The sequence below is a fragment of the Myxine glutinosa genome, chromosome 1 (genome assembly GCF_964187855.1).
Source record: "Myxine glutinosa chromosome 1, kmMyxGlut1.1, whole genome shotgun sequence".
Taxonomy (NCBI): domain Eukaryota; kingdom Metazoa; phylum Chordata; class Myxini; order Myxiniformes; family Myxinidae; genus Myxine; species Myxine glutinosa.
The window spans coordinates 132,434,068-132,453,144 of NC_136261.1; the positions used below are offsets into that span (position 1 = coordinate 132,434,068).

General features: G+C 43.8%; 1 protein-coding gene across 3 annotated transcripts in view; it reads right to left on the bottom strand.

The window, feature by feature from the left end:
* The window catches only part of KDM4A (lysine demethylase 4A), a 209,963-nt gene that overhangs the window by 26,076 nt on the left and 164,810 nt on the right, over nucleotides 1-19,077 (bottom strand). For all 3 annotated transcript variants that reach the window (XM_068118523.2, XM_068118529.2, XM_068118535.2), the window contains exons 17-18: nucleotides 9,050-9,158; nucleotides 4,742-4,927 (exon numbers count right to left, since the gene is read on the bottom strand). In XM_068118523.2, coding sequence (XP_067974624.1) covers nucleotides 4,742-4,927; nucleotides 9,050-9,158 — 295 coding nt within the window. The remainder of the gene's footprint in view (nucleotides 1-4,741; nucleotides 4,928-9,049; nucleotides 9,159-19,077) is intronic.

The following is a 19,077-nucleotide window of genomic DNA, read 5'->3' on the forward strand; positions in this document are numbered from 1 at the left end:
TTTTTTTAAGGCCGGATGCCCTTCCTGACGCCAACCCTTGGTCGCCTCTTACGATGCGCAGGGATACGGTGTGCCTATTCTAAACCGGGGTACACACCATGATCATTCATCCCAGCAAGCTGGTACTCAATTTGCCGACCTCGGAAGGATGACAGGCTGAGTCAACCCCCCTGGCGTTAATTCAGCAATCGACCGGGATTCGAACCCAGGATCCTAGGATCCCAAGCCGGCACCCTAACCGCTAAGCCAACACCAGGCTGTATTCAATGACAAAGGACGGACTATAACCGAAACAGGCCCGGACAGGCCAGGCCCGGAAATGTCAAAACGAAGGTTACTGACCTTGAAATGAGATAGAAAATAATGTATAATCAGTTATGAGGTTAGTTAGCTACACAATACCAAAAATTCGGTGAAAAATGGGGGGGGGGAAAAAAAAGAAAAAGAAAAAAAAGAATCAGCGGGCTCCGTGGGGCTAGACTCATGACATTGGCCTAACCAAATAACGAAAAACCCCAGTCAGACTCCACCAAACCCCTCGGAGAAGATGTAGCTTGAACTTGATTACCCCCTGAAAAGACATCTTTTTCGGGTGTCGCTCCGCCCACAATGGGCGCAATACGCCCACTCTAGGCAGGACACAACTAGATCATGATATCAACCTCCCACCCAAATTTCATCAAGATCGGATGATATCGTCGGGTAGTTATGCTGTGGACGGACGGACGGACGCACACACGCACGCATGCACACACACGCACGCACACACACACACACACGACGAATATAGTGGTCACTTGATAACTCGTGAACCAATAACTCGTGAACCAATAGGATGAAAGTTAATGATTTTAGAAGTTTTGAACAGAAATTGACCTTTGACCTCAAACATAGTTTGTTTCCCAATTCAGAAAGGAACGATGCAATTGCTTCTTACTTTTCTGGTCGATCGAATGAGAATTGGACGATTTTTCTGATGAAAATTGATGATTTTAGAAGTTTGACTTTATGACTTAAAAAAAGTTGGTTTCCCAATTTAGTGACCCAATATGCAAATCCTGTTTAACTTTCAAATCGATCGGATGAAAAATGACGATTTTAGAAGTTTGACCTTTGTCTTCAAAATCAATAGGCCAAAATCAATCGGCTTCTCAGTCGTGACTACCCCTACAGCTTGGTAAAGTTTCATGACTATCGGTTTAGAATTGTGACCTATAGACGTTTGACAAACAGATAGAATAACAAAGTAGACCAACCAATATACTTGAAAAATCTTTGATTTTGCAAATAACAAACAAACAGGAGTGAAATCTACTGGTGCTGGAATCTCCCGCGATGAGGCTAACTCCGAGGGCCTTTCACTTACTCACCGCAGGCAGGTTGGTGGTCTTTCCGTCTTCTACCGACTCCTCTCTGGCTTTGCTCCCCCAGCTCTCTCTGGGCTCTGTCCACCAAATATTCCTACAGGTCGCACAAGATCTGCCTGCAACTCTATTATGGTTAAACTGCCAAAATCAAGACTCTCTGCTCACCTTCACTCCTTCATTCCTCTTTTCTCCCGCCTCTGGAACAAACTCCCTCACTCTCTTCAATCCCACTCCTTCCAGGTCTTTAAAACATCCCCATCCAAAACCTTGAACTTTTCTACCCTTGCTAATTTCACCCCAGATTCACTTTTCTGAAATACCAACTTCCTTCCTGGAAGTCCTTGGTGTGATTGTGTTTTATACTTCTCCCACCCCTCCCTCCCCTTCCCACGCCTCCTACCCCCAAGCCCTCTCCTTCCCACAGATCTCCCGATGTCCCTGCTCTCAAATGTTGCGTTTGTGTGCTTCCGCTTCTCTCCCCATCTTGTCTACCGCTTCCCTTATTATATACTTTGTGTGTCTGTGATTTTTTTTTTGTGATAAATGTTAGCTCTTTCACGAGGCTTGATCCTGTATACAAAAAAAAATAAAAAAAATAATCTCCATGACAGCATTTGCTGTAATGCATCATCTTTTTATTAAAGTTAGACTGTTAGAGCAACTAAGAATTCGTTCCCTCTCTGGCACAAACCAGCGGCAAATTCAGAATACCTGTTTTTTCAACACAATAGGGATGCGGGCGAGGCTTTGTGGTGGCCACTATGTAGCAATGCAGTGCACACCTTCAACCGATTGATCCAAACGTGCCAAGACTTGATACTTATGTACTCAACATTAACATCTGTTAATAGCTAAGTACATTCCCAAACAGCAAATGCGAAAGTAATTGGGATAAGCGAAAAGCATATTCAGAAAGGTAAGTGACCCAGTCCCATGGAGTGTTTACAATAAAATAAAACAATTAAGAGTCTTGCTTTATAATTATGTTGTGGACCAAATAAGCTTCTGTGATTTCAAATAGTAAACCAACCAAAAGTAACTGTTTGAAAAACAAAGAAAACAAGAAATGTGTCCAGAAAACTAGTGACTGAAAGAAAAGGAATATCTACCCTCACCAGAGGAGAGGATATTGCATTTGAGTCCGTTTGTTTGTTTGTCTGTCTGCACAGAACACAACTATGTGTATTAATTACATTCGACACCAATATACCTTTACACCCCTTGAGACCCTTTAAGACTCCTAAGACTCTTCAAGACTGTTAATGGCATTAATACCCTTTAAAACACGAAGACCCTTTAAATTAAAAATCCTAAGACCCCATAAAAACCCCAAGACCTCTTAAAGACCCAATAAAATCCCGAAGATCCACAAAACCCCAAAGACCTCTCAAGACCCACAATAACATCAAAACCCGAGACCCCTCACATCCCTTAAGGACCTTTAGAACTCCTTTAGAAATTCCTTTTGAATTTTAGATTATTTGACCCTTTAGAATCCCAAATACCGTTGGACTCCTTTCTACCCTTTGGACGCTTTTAGACCTTTTAATACCCAAATTTTACTTTTCGACCCCTTTGACATTTAAACCCTTTTTAGTCAGTTTAAGAAAATTTAGACCCTTTCAGACAATTCCGACCCTTTAGATCCCTTTGACCTTTTGGATACTTCAGAGTTTAGACCATTTCGACCCATTAGACCTATTTATACCTTTTAAGACATTTCGACATTCAAACCATTTGGCCTTTACAACTTTTCAGATTTGTCCTTTACACATTTAAAACGAGACCATTTAGACCTCTCTTTTGCAATCAACATCCTTCCATTTATTTGCCACACAAATCAAATCCTGTTGAGGGTCTGCAATCTTTGATAGTTCTTTCTAGTTAACAATTGTGAGACTTTCTTTTATGTCAAAAAGTCCCATTAATAAGCTAAAGGTGGCCGTTTGGACATTGGTGTGCCACTCCTCCATGATCATGCCAAAAACACAAAAACACAGACGTTACATTCACAAAAATCAAGTGCTTGTCGATGGAAGGCATAATGGACAAGGATTCAAAGAGAAATTTGGACTGCTGCTTGCATCATCACTGAGATGCGGCTCTGCAGCTGATGCGATGCTCCTCCACAATGTGGCAGAAATTTGGCTAGGCCAAGACAGTGTGGGATATTTTATGTCCACCAAGAAACGCCTGTAGATCCCAGGTATACGTCAATCCAGGGATGGTGCACTCATTGGCAAGACTAGTGCAACACCAGTCCGACAGTTTATAGCCAAGTGGAGAACCGAATCCAAAGTATACAGCTCGGATGCAAGTGCACAATGTCTGCACCGTGTTGTCTGACCTTCGATGACAGTAATCAAGGACAATCAAACAAGGGACCTGCTATTGATTATTCCAAACCATACACAGCAATAAACATTGCTACGCCAGATCGAGGAAAAACAACAATGACCGCACTGTGGGCACAACCTGCAACAACATATATATTTTCTGCTTCTCTGTCCGTTCAACTCCCTCATCCTTGCTGTTGAAGGTGTTGTACAATTCATCGACGAGGGTCTTCATGGTTTGGTTCAATATCAATTAGGAGTCTGAGAGAACTGGGTCTTCACACCCCTTAATATATTATGTAACACTTGAAGACACTCCCCACCCTTCCAATCAATACTCGACCCAAACAAAGCCAATGGAGATCTAATGCAACAAAAACCCGGACAGTGCATGAATCAGCAGAGACCTACAGGCCTGATGTCTTCGGCCCACCAGAAAACCAAGATGGTGGCCATATGAATTTGTCTGGGTGCTATGGTGGGTGGAGTCAAGCGATAAATGTAGGTCGAGTCCGGAAGCTGTCCGACCAATGGGTGCACATTTCAAAAATCGACCCCAACAAGAACAAGAACCACAACAACAACAACAACAACAACAACAACCACGCAGAGCTCTTGTAGACCTGCGACATGTCACAGGTTTAAAAAAATGAGCTTCCTCCTGCAATAAGATACTGTTTTCCTTATTGAGAGAAGGTATAGCCCCCACAGGCTTCTGCTTTCCCTTCTTACCATCCAACCATTCCAATTTTTCAGTCAATCTCATAATACCCAAAGTAATCTTGAAAAAACAGAACCAAAATCAGAACAATGCACAACATAATCTGTTCACAAATTAGAGCCAGTGTTATATTTTCGTTACATATATTATAGTACATCTGCGGACATCTCTCATTACAGCTTTAGCAGAACAAGCAATGAGGACAATTTCCAAAGACCCCTTCATTCACAAGAAGGATGTAATGATCAAGTGTGATGTTTTGGGTATGTGATGCCACTTTCTTGCAAAAATAAAGAGAACGCGCAATGTGCACTCACCATATTGAGTCCGGATTTGTGGCGGTCACACGTGATGCTCACAGCATAAGGCCAGTCATCAGGATACATGCGGACACCTGCAGCGTGTGCACACGTCACGTGGAAGGGAGTTGGACAGCGGCCGTATGAGCACTGCACACATGCTCCATGTGCCTTCTTCTGATGTTTTCGGCAATAGATGCATTTCTGTGTAACAATAGAGCGAACCCTTACTCTGAGGCATGAAGTACCAATCCTTTAGAGGACTGAAACCCAAAAGAGATAGATCAGTGGGGAAAAAAAGCAATTTTGATAAATTATTAATTAGCACTGCCCCCAAGCTAAGAATCCATTGGTAAAATACGGCATGCAGTTGCAAAAAAGGCATAATCAACGACAATAAACAACAGTGAAATGGTCAGGATTACAAAACAGCATCAGGTGATGAAAGTAAATGGGTACACAAAATTAAAAATATGGGCAAAAATCCTGGGCGCTCATCTGGTAGAATAAAGCAGTATACTACACATACTAAAAGTATTTTAAACAGTATCACGGTATTTTAAACCAATTTCAATGGTTGCTAGAAGACAGGGCAGCGTGTATAATCATACTAACGTAATCATAAGACTTTAATCAAAAAAAAAACAAACAAAAAAACTTTTGGGTGGCAACCACCTCCACCCCCAGGGATACCTCTTTAGACCCAGACTTTTCTAATGCCTTGAACAAACATTGGTACATCACTGGTGATGAAAGTTGAGATCAAGTTTCATCAAAATCATGTGTGTAGTTTTCGAGAAGGGAGCAAATACCTATTATAGGGGGTCAAACCCCCACACACCCCCTTAAACACTGATTTTTTCAATGCCATGAACAAACTTTGGTACAACATGGGTGATTAAGGTTGTGCACAAAGTTGAATCGTAAGTGCGTGTGTACTTTCGGAGAAGAAAGCAAATACCTATTTTGGATGGCAACCCCCGCCCCAACAACCCCCGCCCCCCCCCCCCCCATAGACCGCTTAAACCCAATTTTTTAAATGCCAGGAACAAACGTTGGTACATCATGGGTGATGAACGGAACATTGTGGTCACGTTTCATCGGAATTGTATGTGTAGTTTCTGAGAATAAAGCAAATTCCTATTTTTGGGGGGAAGGGAGAGGGGCAACATCCCCCAGTAGATCCCCTCAGGGCCCAATATTTTTTAATGCAGTGACCAAACTTTGGTACATAATGGCTGATGGTTGTGGTCAAGTTTCATCGAAATTGCATGTTTATTTTCTGAGAAGAAAGCAAATACCTATTTTGGGGGGGTGGGGGGGTGGGGGGGGGGTGGGTCAAACCTGGATCCACTTTGGCTCTGGTAGACCCTTAGACCCCGATTTTTTTTCTAATTTCGTGAACAAACCTGAGTTGCAACATACCAAATGTCATTTGCGCCAAGGTTGGTCACAATCCCATCAGCGGTTTCGGAGAAGTTGCAAGTGTTTACATACAGACTGATGGACGGACGACGCGCCATCGCATAAACTCCCCGGAACTACGTTCTAGGTGAGCTAATAAACTGGCAATGGTTAAGAGAAACACATGCTAAAGATGCCTACAAATTAAGGGGGTTGGGATTATCTTTCAAAGAACAAAAATGACAAGCAACCAAAAGGATTTATGCAGAGTTTGTTCCAAATCTCACTTGTTCGCTTCGTTGTGTAAATCAGTTTGATTGGCGCCATGCTGGGTTATAGTTTCACTTGTATAAGAAGTACGTGTGCTCCCTCATTTGTCTATTTTGAGCGCCAGGTCTATCCATTTATTTACGTTAGTGTCTCGTCTTCCCTCCCGCATTGCTTTATAATAAACCATACTAATTTTCAGGAATGTGTTCCCACATTCTTGCCTTTGTGTGCACTTGAACCATCAGCCATTTTCGTAACGCGTTTGAACGGCGGTTGGGGAGTATTAAATTGTATTATGTATTCCCACTATCATCCCTGGTGTTGGCTTAGCGGTTAGGGCTTGGTTAGGGTTAGGGCTTGGGATCCGAGGATCCTGGGTTCGAATCCCGCTCGATCACTGAATTAACGCCAGGGGGGTTGACTCAGCCTGTCATGCAACAAAAACCATGCTCCATGTGCCTGCTATTGATTATTCCCCCTTCGGGAATAGTAGATACTTTTGGTACATAATCAACGACAATAAACAAATATGCATGCCGTTCAACAACCCAGGAATCCCGAGGTCGGCAAATTGAGTACCAGCTTGCTGGGATGAATGATCACGGTGTGTACCCCGATTCAGGATAGGTACACCGTATCCCTGCGCATCGTAAGAGGCGACCAAGGGTTGGCGTCAGGAAGGGCATCCGGCCATAAAAACATTGCCTCAAACAGGGAACCATGATTGTCATGGGGCCCGCAAGGCTAACCCCCGCTCTAGCGGGGAAAATGGCCTTAAAACGATCATTCATCCATTCATTCAGAGGGTGCAAAGTAGGGAAGTGCTGTCTGCTCGCAGGATCGTTTGGCCATTTGAGGAGGTCTTGAACCTCGAGCACAGAGGCCCTGCATGAGCAGGACCCCATAGACGACAATATACAAAAGTGATTGAAATGATGACATTTATTATTTTTGGTTAAACAAAGATCGGGGATAATGAAAGAAGAAATTGACAAAGAACAAGTTGTTGACACTTTAAACAGCCCCAATTATTCGCACCTTCTCGTGCTGTCATCTGAGGGGAACGTTTTTGGCCAAAATATTTCTAGAACCAGCTGACCAGGTCTGACATTCAATTGAAGATGGCACGAATTTGTAATTTGTTCAGGGTGCCAGCGATAACTGGCCTACTCTTCTCGAAGGACACCGTGGTATCATTAAGATCCCCCAACTAATGGTGTCAGACGGGACGTCCAGTTTAACGATTATTATCAAAGGGATGGCACACATGATGCCTCATCCTGCATGCGAAAGTCAGCCCTTAAGTTGTTGACACAACTATCAGTGAAGTGGGAGACATCTAAATGAGGAGCAAGTGGGAGACATCTAAATGAGGAGCAAGTGGGGGACAAAGGGGATTCATGATCACCGTATGTTCATTATAATAAGCTCATATTAATCATCGTTCCAATTCTCACTGACGTCCAATCACTTGCGATGGATCTCCACATTTTCAAAACTAGTACAGGGCACTTAGCACACAATTACAATAAAAAAAGGAACCATATATTTAGTAGCACTGGAAATGAAAAATAAAAACGCTAAATCAAAACGAATCGTTTCTGCCATGCAGGAACATTTTAATTTACAGTTGACGTTTAGAGCAGCAACGAAGGCTGGAAAGGGTGGAAATGCGAATGGTTCGGTGGATGTGTGGAGTATCGTTGAGAGAGAGGAAGACAAATGATGAATTGTGAAAGATGATGGGAATAGAGCCTGTGATTGATGCTGTGAAGAGGAACAGGTTGAGATGGTTTGGTCATGTGTTGAGGAAGGATGAAAGTGACTGGTTGAGAAGAGTGATGGAAATGAATGTAGAAGGAAGTAGAGGACGGGGAAGACCGAGAAAGACTTGGCTAAAGATGGTGGAAGAAGAAATGTGGGCAAGGGGGTTACCAAGGAGAGATGCAGAAAATAGGGCAAAATGGAGAAGATTGTCATGGGGACCACAAGGCTAACCCCTGCTCTAGCAGGGAAAATGGCCTTAAAATGCCTGTTGTTGTTGTTGACGTTGAACCCCCTCCCGCCCCCACAAAAACAACAACCCAGGCAATTAGCTTTTTTAACTTTTATTTATTGTAGTGTTACCTCAAGGTATCATTTACATATTATGTATACAATGGCTGAGTATACGTTTCAACATACTTCCCACACTTCATTTGCCCCCTTAGGTCCTCTTTCCCCTGAATCCAATGTTCACACCATTTCACCTCCCAACCCCTTCCCAACCCCCGTCCCCAACCCCACACTGCTTCAACATTTTCTTCTCAACACACACTCTCTCTCTCTCTCTCTTAATCTCCCATGTCTTCTCTTTACATAAGCAATCTGTAAATGGCCCTTAAATTAATATACTTTTCATAAATGTGTATAACTGATAATTCCACAAAGTTAAGAGCACCAAACAAGTGTGCTCTAGTCAATAACGGGAATGAAGTGATATGGTAGAGGTACGGTCAAGGTATAATCAGGGCACGAGATTAATACTCAAGAGTGCAATAAACTGAATACTAGTTTGCCCGAGGTGGATGGCCCGTCTGTGCATCCACGTTGACAAGGGGGGGTCGGGGGGGGGGGGACCCAAAAGTGAACAAAATCAAAAAGGTAACGTACCAGCTTCCACCGAGGTGGTGGGATCCGGCTTATATCCACAGGCCTCCTCTCCACCACGCCGAGAAAGCGTGCTTCGGTCACAGCAACCGCACACACCACATGCACCCACCTGTCATGCAAGCAAATGAAGCATAAGAAGACAAAACCTCCATGAAAATTACATTACCCCTACTAATCCTTCCCTTTGTGGGCTGCACACTTGAACACAACATCACATTGCCTTTGTCAGTTACACATCAACAATGCTGACACACTAACAAGAGCTGTATTGAAGGCCCGCACAGGATAACACCGTGAATACATGCTCTTGGGACCAAGCAAGGCAGTGTTCTATGCGGCACACAATTTTACCAGCCGCTGGGAGTGCCTTCAGTGGGCAAGTGTTATGCCAGCAGTTCCATCTCATTACACAGCCAGGTGGTCGGCCATAGCGGCCTGGGGGCGAGGACAAACTGGATTGTAATTTACAACCCTCTGGCACATGAGCTGCCACTTCCTGCTTACGTGTTGAAGCCGCACACACGCACGCTGGGTTTAACAGCAACAGCGTGGCATGCTGCGCACGCTCGCATCATCGCACAACAAAATTTATTGCAGAAAATTGTGCAAAGTATCACAAAATGACAAATCCTAATAGAATAAGACAGAACATTGAATGTGTAATTAAGAGCATTCAGATGAAGAAAGGCAAAATATTTTTAAATTACTCGTGGTGTTTTATCAGAAGAAAATGAGATAAAGGCCAAAAACAGATATGGAAGAATTTGCATCGAAAATTTGACAAGTGACAGTCAAACAATAATGTACTTGCATGCAGTCCACGACACTGAGAAAGTGTGATTTGGTCACAGTACAACCGATAACTTGCAAAACTCCAGTGTTATAAAAGCTTCCGAGTGTGGAGCAAATGTGCAGTTTGAGTTGCAGAGACAAAAACTAATCAGAGATCAATTAATACAAGGCAAAACGAAGGAATTAAAATGTAGAAAGAGGGAGACAAGAATTGTAGCCTCAAAACCAAGCCCCAAAAACGAATTTCAAATGGATTTGACAGCAATGCACAAACATCGAGTGTGTTTAATGTGTTTATTTAACCATAAAGGATCTGAAATCTGCCATCAGGGAGACGCTGTTACCTTTGAAGAGGAAAATTTGTATACAAATAGCCAGGCAATAGAGCAACTCAAGGGCACGGTGGATTGACAATAAATGATTGCCTCTGCTTTTCTGGAGATACGAGGAAGCGGATCAAATTATATACTGCAGATCCCGAATAAAATTAAACAAATCATGGCGGCAGGACTTCGTTGGTGCAATCTGCTGTGTACAGTCAAAGGAATCAAAAAAGCAATGCAATGCGAGTCAACGAAATCCCACGGGGCAGTATGAAAGGCTCTCTCATCTTCTATGTATACAAAAGAAAGTTTTTGTTTGTTTGTTTGTTTGTCTGCACGCGCTAATCTACTGAACGGTGAAAGATAGGAGGAAACCTCCAAAACAATAAATGTCAGGACAGGCTCCAGGAAGGTTATAAGCTAGGTGGTGAGGCCGCCTCGGCCGGGCTGGGCCCATTTCGCAATAAATCTTCTTCTTCTTTCAAAATTCTCTTGATGTACAACTTATGCACTGAATAGGAATACCTGACTGATTGCAACACATGCTTTCAAAATTCTCTTTCGCGGGGCCCGACAGAAGAAAGAACAAGGAATCGTCGAGCACGAACTGATACTGGGCTCGCGTCAGACCGATGTACAGAAGATTAAATTAATTCAAAAAGAACCCGGGCAACGCCGGGTGCATTCAGCTAGTCTATGATAATGAGAGGGAGAGAAGGAGAGAGGGAGAGAGGGAGAGAGGGAGAGAGGGAGAAAGGGAGAGAGAGGAAGAGACGAAGAGAGGAAGAGAGAGGGAGAGAGGAAGAGAGGGAGGGAAGGAGAGAGGGAGAGAGGGAGAGAGGGAGAGAGGGAGAGAGGGAGAGAGAGGAAGAGAGAGGAAGAGAGGGAGAGAGGGAGAGAGAGGAAGAGAGAGGGAGAGAGGAAGAGAGAGGAAGAGAGAGGAAGAGAGAGGAAGAGAGAGGAAGAGAGAGGAAGAGAGAGGAAGAGAGAGGGAGAGAGAGGAAGAGAGGAAGAGAGGAAGAGAGAGGGAGAGAGGGAGAGAGGAAGAGAGGGAGGGAAGGAGAGAGGGAGAGAGGGAGAGAGGGAGAGAGGGAGAGAGGGAGAGAGAGGAAGAGAGAGGAAGAGAGAGGAAGAGAGGGAGAGAGGAAGAGAGAGGAAGAGAGAGGAAGAGAGAGGAAGAGAGAGGAAGAGAGAGGAAGAGAGAGGAAGAGAGAGGAAGAGAGAGGGAGAGAGAGGAAGAGAGGAAGAGAGGAAGAGAGAGGGAGAGAGGGAGAGAGGGAGGGAGGGAGAGAGGGAGAGAGGGAGAGGGAGGGAGAGAGAGGGAGAGAGAGGGAGAGAGAGGGAGAGAGAGGAAGAGAGAGGAAGAGAGGAAGAGAGAGGAAGAGAGAGGAAGAGAGAGGAAGAGAGAGGAAGAGAGAGAGGAAGAGAGAGGGAGAGGGAGGGAGAGGGAGGGAGGGAGAGGGAGGGAGAGGGAGGGAGAGGGAGGGAGGGGGAGGGAGAGGGAGGGAGAGGGAGGGAGAGGGAGGGAGGGAGAGAGGGAGAGAGAGAGAGAGAGAGAGAGAGAGAGAGAGACTTTTGTGTCCTTTTATTATAAAAGTATAAAACCAAAGTATTCCAACTCCACTTCACATACAAATCACAACCTCATTTCCAATGCATTTGCACAAAACACCCCCCATGCCCCATAACTCTTCAAACACAAGAAGGTTCCCCATGTTTACATGATAAGCATGTTCGAGCTTTATACGTGCTGACACCATCCCGATGAAACAAAAAAGTGCATTTTCATTTTTTCCACTACCTAATCTGGCTTTTCTGGTTTTATAAATCGCAAGCTTAGCAATTCCAAGCAAAAAATTCAAAAGAAAAATCACAGAGTTTTTCCTAGTATTACATGCAAGTCCATAAACAAAGATTGTAACAGAAAAAACAATTTTGAATTTACAAAAGATTCGGCTCAGATACAGAAACAGAGATGACAATCTCTTGCACTCAATAAACGCATGATACAAATGTTCAACATTACCACAAAAAGGACATAAATTAGACACAGCAGGGTTAAACTTCTGAACTAACACCTGTGTGGCCAGGGCGTGATGGACCAGTCTCCAATTTAGGTCTCCTGTACGTCCAACAGTAGGACTCCTGTACATTTCATCCCAATTTGGAGTGAGAAATGCTCCTGCAGGTAAAGACTCTTTCCACTTGTTCATTAAGGGTGCTGCACAGCCCGGTAAGCACACCTCTAGACAAATTCTATACATTGCCCTTTTTCCCATGATGTGGAACACACTAGATTCTTTGCTGTGAGAGGAAAACACACCATGTTGTTCCTGGGCAGTGACTGAGAGTTCAGGGAAGGTTAAACGAAAGTCTACTTCTTCATTTACCCCATTCCACCAAATGTTTAAATCTAAAAAAGTCTGGGATACAATCTTTATGACCCTGCTCACTATTCTAATTGAACGCAAGCCAATTTTTCCAGAAACAGTGCTGGCAGACAACCATCGCTTTAAGGATAGCTCCATAAGATCTCGCACTTTATTAATCCCATTGTTCGTAAAATGTTCCATAAAAGCTCGGCTGGTAGATACTTCAGCGAATAGTGAGTTTTGGAACAATGGCTCATGCACAAACCTCCTGGGATCATAAGAGATCTCCAACCGCTGCACTCCTAGAGCTTGCCAGGCGTTCAGGAGAGACCGATGAAATGCAGGGAGCCGAGCTCTGTCGACCTGTTTCAAGTCCATAAGGAAAAGTTCCCGGTCATAGTCCATTCCACCTACTTGCCTGAGCAACGTATTCGTGAGAGGACGCCAGGGCACAACCTCGCTGTACAGCAGACGTTTTATTGTCATTAGCCGAAAAGCCATTATTCGACTAGGGATGTGCACCAGGTTTTGACCACCTGAATTACGTGGTCTACACAACACATCTGGCTTAAGCCAGTGGTGGCCTCCCCAGAAGAAGTCAACTAGACCCCTCTGAATGTTGGTGATCAGAGCTTGAGGGGGCTGGAGTGCTATGATCGTATGCCATACGATTGGAAGCACCAGGTTGTTTATTATCGTTACCCGTGCCTTAAGTGACAAGATATGGAGCATCCCTTTCCACTTTGATAGTTTCTGCTTAATGTTATCTAAGAAACCATCCCAGTTTTTCTTCATATAGCTTGCAGTTCCCAAATGGATGCCTAAGTATTTAAACCCATCCGTTTTCCATAACATTCCTCCTGGAAGAGTTGGGGGAACCATATGTGAAGCCTGTGACCACGATAGGGTATCTGGGTACAGAGAAAGAGCTACACTTTTGTTCCAATTTACTCTTGCTGATGAAGCAAGTTCAAATTTGGCAAAACACCGGGATAGCTCAAAAACATCTTCCTGGTTTTTAACCACAACACACAGGTCGTCTGCATATGCTGATGTAACAATTTTGGAATTGTTTGACAAGGACAAACCAGATAAAGTGGTACGAAGGAGAGCCAGTAAGGGTTCGATGGACAGTGTGTACAACATGCCTGACAGTGGACAGCCCTGACGGATGCCACGCTGAAAGGGGAAAGGACGACACAGACTATTATTTACTTTTAGCAGGCATGATACATTGTTGTATAAAAGTTTTATGCAAGAAATGAATTTTTCTCCAAATCCTGCTTTCGTAAGAACTGCAAACAGAAAAGTGATCCACACTGTCAAAAGCTTTCTCCTGGTCAAGGAGTAATAACCCAAAAGCATGCGACGCAGTTTGACCGATAGTAATCAAGTCTCGAACCAAGAAAATACTGTCATACATGGATCGTTCAGGTATGCAATACGTTTGGTCATTCCCAACTAAGAACGAGATGACCTTTTTAAGACGCATTGCAAGCATTTTTGACACAATCTTGTAATCAGTATTTAACAATGACACAGGCCGCCAGTTTGTAATCTGCTGCAAATCCCCTTTCTTGGGAAGAAGACATAAGACAGCTCTTCTGCAGCTCAAGGGCAATTCCCCCTGATTTAGGCTCTCGTGAAAAATCTCAATTAAAGCAGGACCCAGAACATTCCAAAAAACTTTGTAAAATTCAGCAGGAAGTCCGTCAATTCCGGGGGCCTTGCCGTCTTCGAGTTGTTTCACTGCTGTTGTGAGCTCCTCCAGAGAAATGTCACATTCCAGTTGGAGTTGCTGCTCTTCAGAAAGAGATGGGAGAAGTTCAATTATCTCATTTGCCATCGTTTTATCCACCGTTCTTGGAGTAAACAAGTTTGAGTAAAACTCTTGCAGTGAATGTTTAATGTCACTTTGGCGAGTCAGAACACCGTCGGGAGAGCGTAGACTCTGAATCTGCCGAGAAGTGTTGGCAGCCTTCTGCATTTTGAATAAATCTTTGTTTGGAGTCTCGAGGTGTATTATGCTCATCCGCAGGTGAATCATTGCTCCTGCCGCACGCTCTTTGACCAGTTCGGCCAGCAGGGTCTTTTTTTCTATCAGCTGCTGATATTGGTCACTTCCCCAAGATGTTCCAGCTTCTTGTTCATATTTAAGTATATCTGCTTTTAGAGCACTTATCAACCCAGACGTATTACTAGTGGCATACGAGCAATATTGTTGGCAGAAAATCCGAATTTGTGACTTGGTACAGTCCCACCACTGTCGCATATTGACATAGGAACACTTTTTCTTTTCTAATCCTTCCCATACCAGTCTGAAGGCATTTTTAAAATGTTCATCTTGTAACAATTTCACATTGAAATTCCAGTGTGCACTCTTACAGCAATGACCAGGTAACATACAATCCATTGCATTCATATGGTGATCAGAAAAGCCAGATGGAGTTATACATGTTCTCTTAACCAGATTCACCATTCCTTGGTTCACGTACAATCTGTCCAGTCGACCCATGGTTAACTGGTTTTTTGCACAGCACACCCATGTATATTGACGGGTGTTTGGATTTTGTAATCGCCATACATCTCTAAGTTTGTATTTTTTCACAAGTTGTGCCAAGGACTTTGCACTGGGTGGATGTGGCTCAGGAGTGTTCCTGTCCAGTCGAGGGTTGAGTGTGCAATTATAGTCTCCCCCCATACAAATTAAACAAGTCAAATCAACAGTGCTTAAACAATCCGCTAATTTTGGAAGAAATAGAGCCCTTTCAGCGCTGTCACTGGGGCAATACACATTAATAATGCTAACCTTTTGATTGCTGCTAATAAAATCCACCACCATCAAGAAACCCTTACAAATCTCTCTATAGTGAATCTCGGATGGTTGAAGGCGAGGATGCAAGATTATTGCCACCCCCGCTTTAGCTTCTTCAACCGCACTGGAGAAAACATGGCACCCTTTAAACATTCTGCGCCACTCGTCTTCACAAGATTCGTTAATGTGTGTCTCTTGTAACATGAAAATATCAATCTTTTCTTTCTCAAATAGTTGTAACACCTCCAGACGCCGCATACAGCTGCGGCCTCCGTTTATGTTGAGAGACGTTACCTTCATTTATTCTTTATTAATTTTCCTCCTCTTGGAGTTCTTTTCCTGCCTTAGTGGCACACTTTCTCAACCGCTGAAATTGAGGTTCTGATATCCCAACTTGCTGGGGTTCACGAATCATGTTTCTAGTAGTTTTTAGAAAAGCATGTAGGTTTGGGAAATAATCCTGAATTCTGACATTCCTTTTCCTGAAGGATTCATCGAGGAATTTTTTAACTTCATCTTCTGTAACTACAGTGTCCCCATCCCCATCCTCTTGGGCACAAAACCCACTACCTGACGAGGTAGAGTAGGGTTCATCAAAATCAAACGCATCATCTTTGTCATTCTCTTCCTGATGCAAACTTATTTCTGAGGCACAAATCTCCCCAGGATCAGAAACATGGATATCGTTTTCATTCATGTTTAGCTGCTCATCGTCATATGCAGCTTCCTTCTTATCATCCCTTTTATTTTGTTTGAAACGTGTAGGCTTACAGGTTTCCTCTGAGGGGCTGTCAACTTATCTGTTTTATCATTACACCTGGCCATCCCTGCGCCCACCTCTGTGACCATTACATTAATGTCATGTAAGACATCAGGGTTATCAATATCCCCACTTGTGTCCTCCTGAGATGCGCGAGGATTCTCGATGTCTATATCACACTCAGAATCCTCAAACAGTTCGGCAAGTGGTGCAAACGAATTGCTTAGATTTAAACCCGGTGCCGGTTCAGTTTGCAATCCCACACAGGTATTCTCTACACAAGCTCCATCTTGCAAGCTCGGCGACACGTTTGACACAACAAGTACCTTACTTTGCACTGTGCTTGCATCCTTCACGACGGGACATGAACGTTTATGTCCTTTTTTACGAACCACTGTTACGAACCCTTCCATATTGTCATCCGTACAGTCCTGTACAGTAGGAGAGGGATCAACCACGTTTGTCACACCAGCAGGTAGGGAGGAGTGGTCTACTGTTTCCTGTTCACCCATTGGTTGTGGGGAGGGGTCTACCATTCCACGTATCTCAGTAGGTGAGGGGGAGGAGTCAACTGTTTCCCGATCACCATTAGGTCGTGGGGAGGAGTCTACCTTATCATCCGCCACATTAGGTGGGGAGGGAGGAGAATCTGCAATCACCTGGTCTCAATTTTCTAATGCTCTCACCAAACCGGGACAGGAACTCTTTACGTGTCCGTAAGCTCCACACCCATAGCACGTCATGACGTCCGTGGAGGCATACATTCTATAAGTATGGCCATTAATCTTTGCATGCAAAACTACATTGAGCTTTTGCACATTTTCGGGCAATATCATGTAAACGACCCTTTTAAAAGTCATCACGTGTCGAAATTCACCCCTTGCCGAGTGTATCGGCACCATTGTCACTTTTGATACGATCGTACCGAACTTGCTCAATTGAGCACACAAGTCCTCACCTTTAACAAAGGGAGGGGCATTAGACACATTGACCCTCACCGCAGGTGTATCTAATGGGGAAACCACTAGAAACATGTTGGGTTCTATGAGAAGGCCTTGCTCCACAACGGAGTTCACCATGTGCACCTCCGATACAAACACAACAACTTTCTTGTTCATTCGAGAGGCTGCACGGATATTATGTGAGCCGACGCTTTTTCCAATTGCTAGAAGCACTTGCTCCATCTTTACCTCACTCGGAGGGTCGCACACCAGCCCATGCTTGCGAGTGAGCGACTCGTACATGCTATTCCTCAAACAATCGTTTGCCATAGCGAACGTAAATTAAATAAATAAAGGGTGAGAAATCAAAAAAAAAAGATACCAACCACAAGCAACACCGGCAAGTGGAGGTAAAACCAAAAACTAATGGACTAGGTCCAAGAACCGTTTAGAGCAGCGAAACACCGCTGCCTGGACTAGGAAAAACACAGCAAAATGGAGGCCAGGCCTCAAACCCGGAGGTTCGAAAAGAGGCAACCGAACACCACCTACCGTGTGCGCTCTCTCCCTCTCTCTTGTCTCAACAATGAAAGGACACACAGGGGAAACTTTACAAGTATAAACAAGGACACAAGGGAGCGAAATGGGGGATAGGAAAACCAACCAACACGACAGAGAACTCACAGCTCAACATGCACAGCCACCATGCTGCCACACCCACGCATGACTCACCAACGACCAGCAGGAGCGCACGAGAGAGAGAGAGAGAGAGAGAGAGAGAGAGAGAGAGAGAGAGAGAGAGAGAGAGAGAGAGAGAGAGAGAGAGTCTCTCACGTCGGAGGTGTATTCAGTTACCAAGTTTCTTGTAGATCTCTCGCCAAGTGGCTGAAGCATTCGAGCAAGCACTTAATTCAAAACCATTGACAAGGAACGGCTGCCTTGGCAAGCTACCTGCTTGGTAACTGAACACACCCTGGGTTCCTCCCTTTCAGTTTAATGTTAAGCAGCAGCAGCTGTTTCAAAAGGTAATCGTACGTGTTTGTTGTTTATAATATTTTTTTTTACTTCTGGTAAGTGTGCTCCCACGAAAACGGCACGATACAATGTTTATACATGTTAACATGGCATTTGTTCAAGGAGGAAACCCCTTGAGGAGGTGGATATTATTCGTATGAATATTGTTTTGTTATAATATTATTATGCTATTATCATTAGCGTCGTCATTATTTTTATTATTATAAGCCTTGAAAAAACACAAAGCTATCTTAACACCAATATACACCTCAACATGTAACCCCCTTGGCGTTTGGAAACCCCCTTGGGGTGGGGGCGAAGTTAAATCGCAACAACCTCCATCGTGTGACCCTTAGTCTCCCTGTCCAGTTTGGTTGCGATTGGATAAGTAACGACTGAATGTCACAGTCAAAAATCAGTCAGACAAACAGACAGACACCAAACTGCGTATTTTATTATGATGATTAAAAAGGTGCTCATTACAAAAAATCATAAAAAGCCTTACCAAAATGGCGGTCCGCCATCTTGGTCAGCCCACTGAGACATCGCTGGGTTCTTAAGCCACCGTTTTGTTTCGGCCTTTTGAAATTGTTCACTCACTAACAGGGAATGTGAGCTGGGTTTAGACCGTCGTGAGACAGGTTTCGTGCATCATTCCTGTGGATATGTATGGATATTTGGAAAGACAAGGGTGTCCGGAGAAGAATAAGTTAAGTCTGGGGTTTGTGAGGTTTGTAGTTTTTGATATATTAATGTTTAAAATATGGCCTGTAGGCCGATGGTCTTCGATAGTTGCTAAGACGTGGTGTTTTCGACGAATAAAGTTGTCTAAATGAAGGTTTTGGTTAAAGTTATGGATATCATTGTATGCCTGTGGTTATAAGCTTTCAGATTATGGTCAGACTGTGTACGGATTGCTTATAAATCGGGAATTATGACTGCGTAAAGGAATTCCTTTGGAGAAAATGCACTTTTTGCTTTGAGTTAAACCTTTGAAATAAACCCTCATGG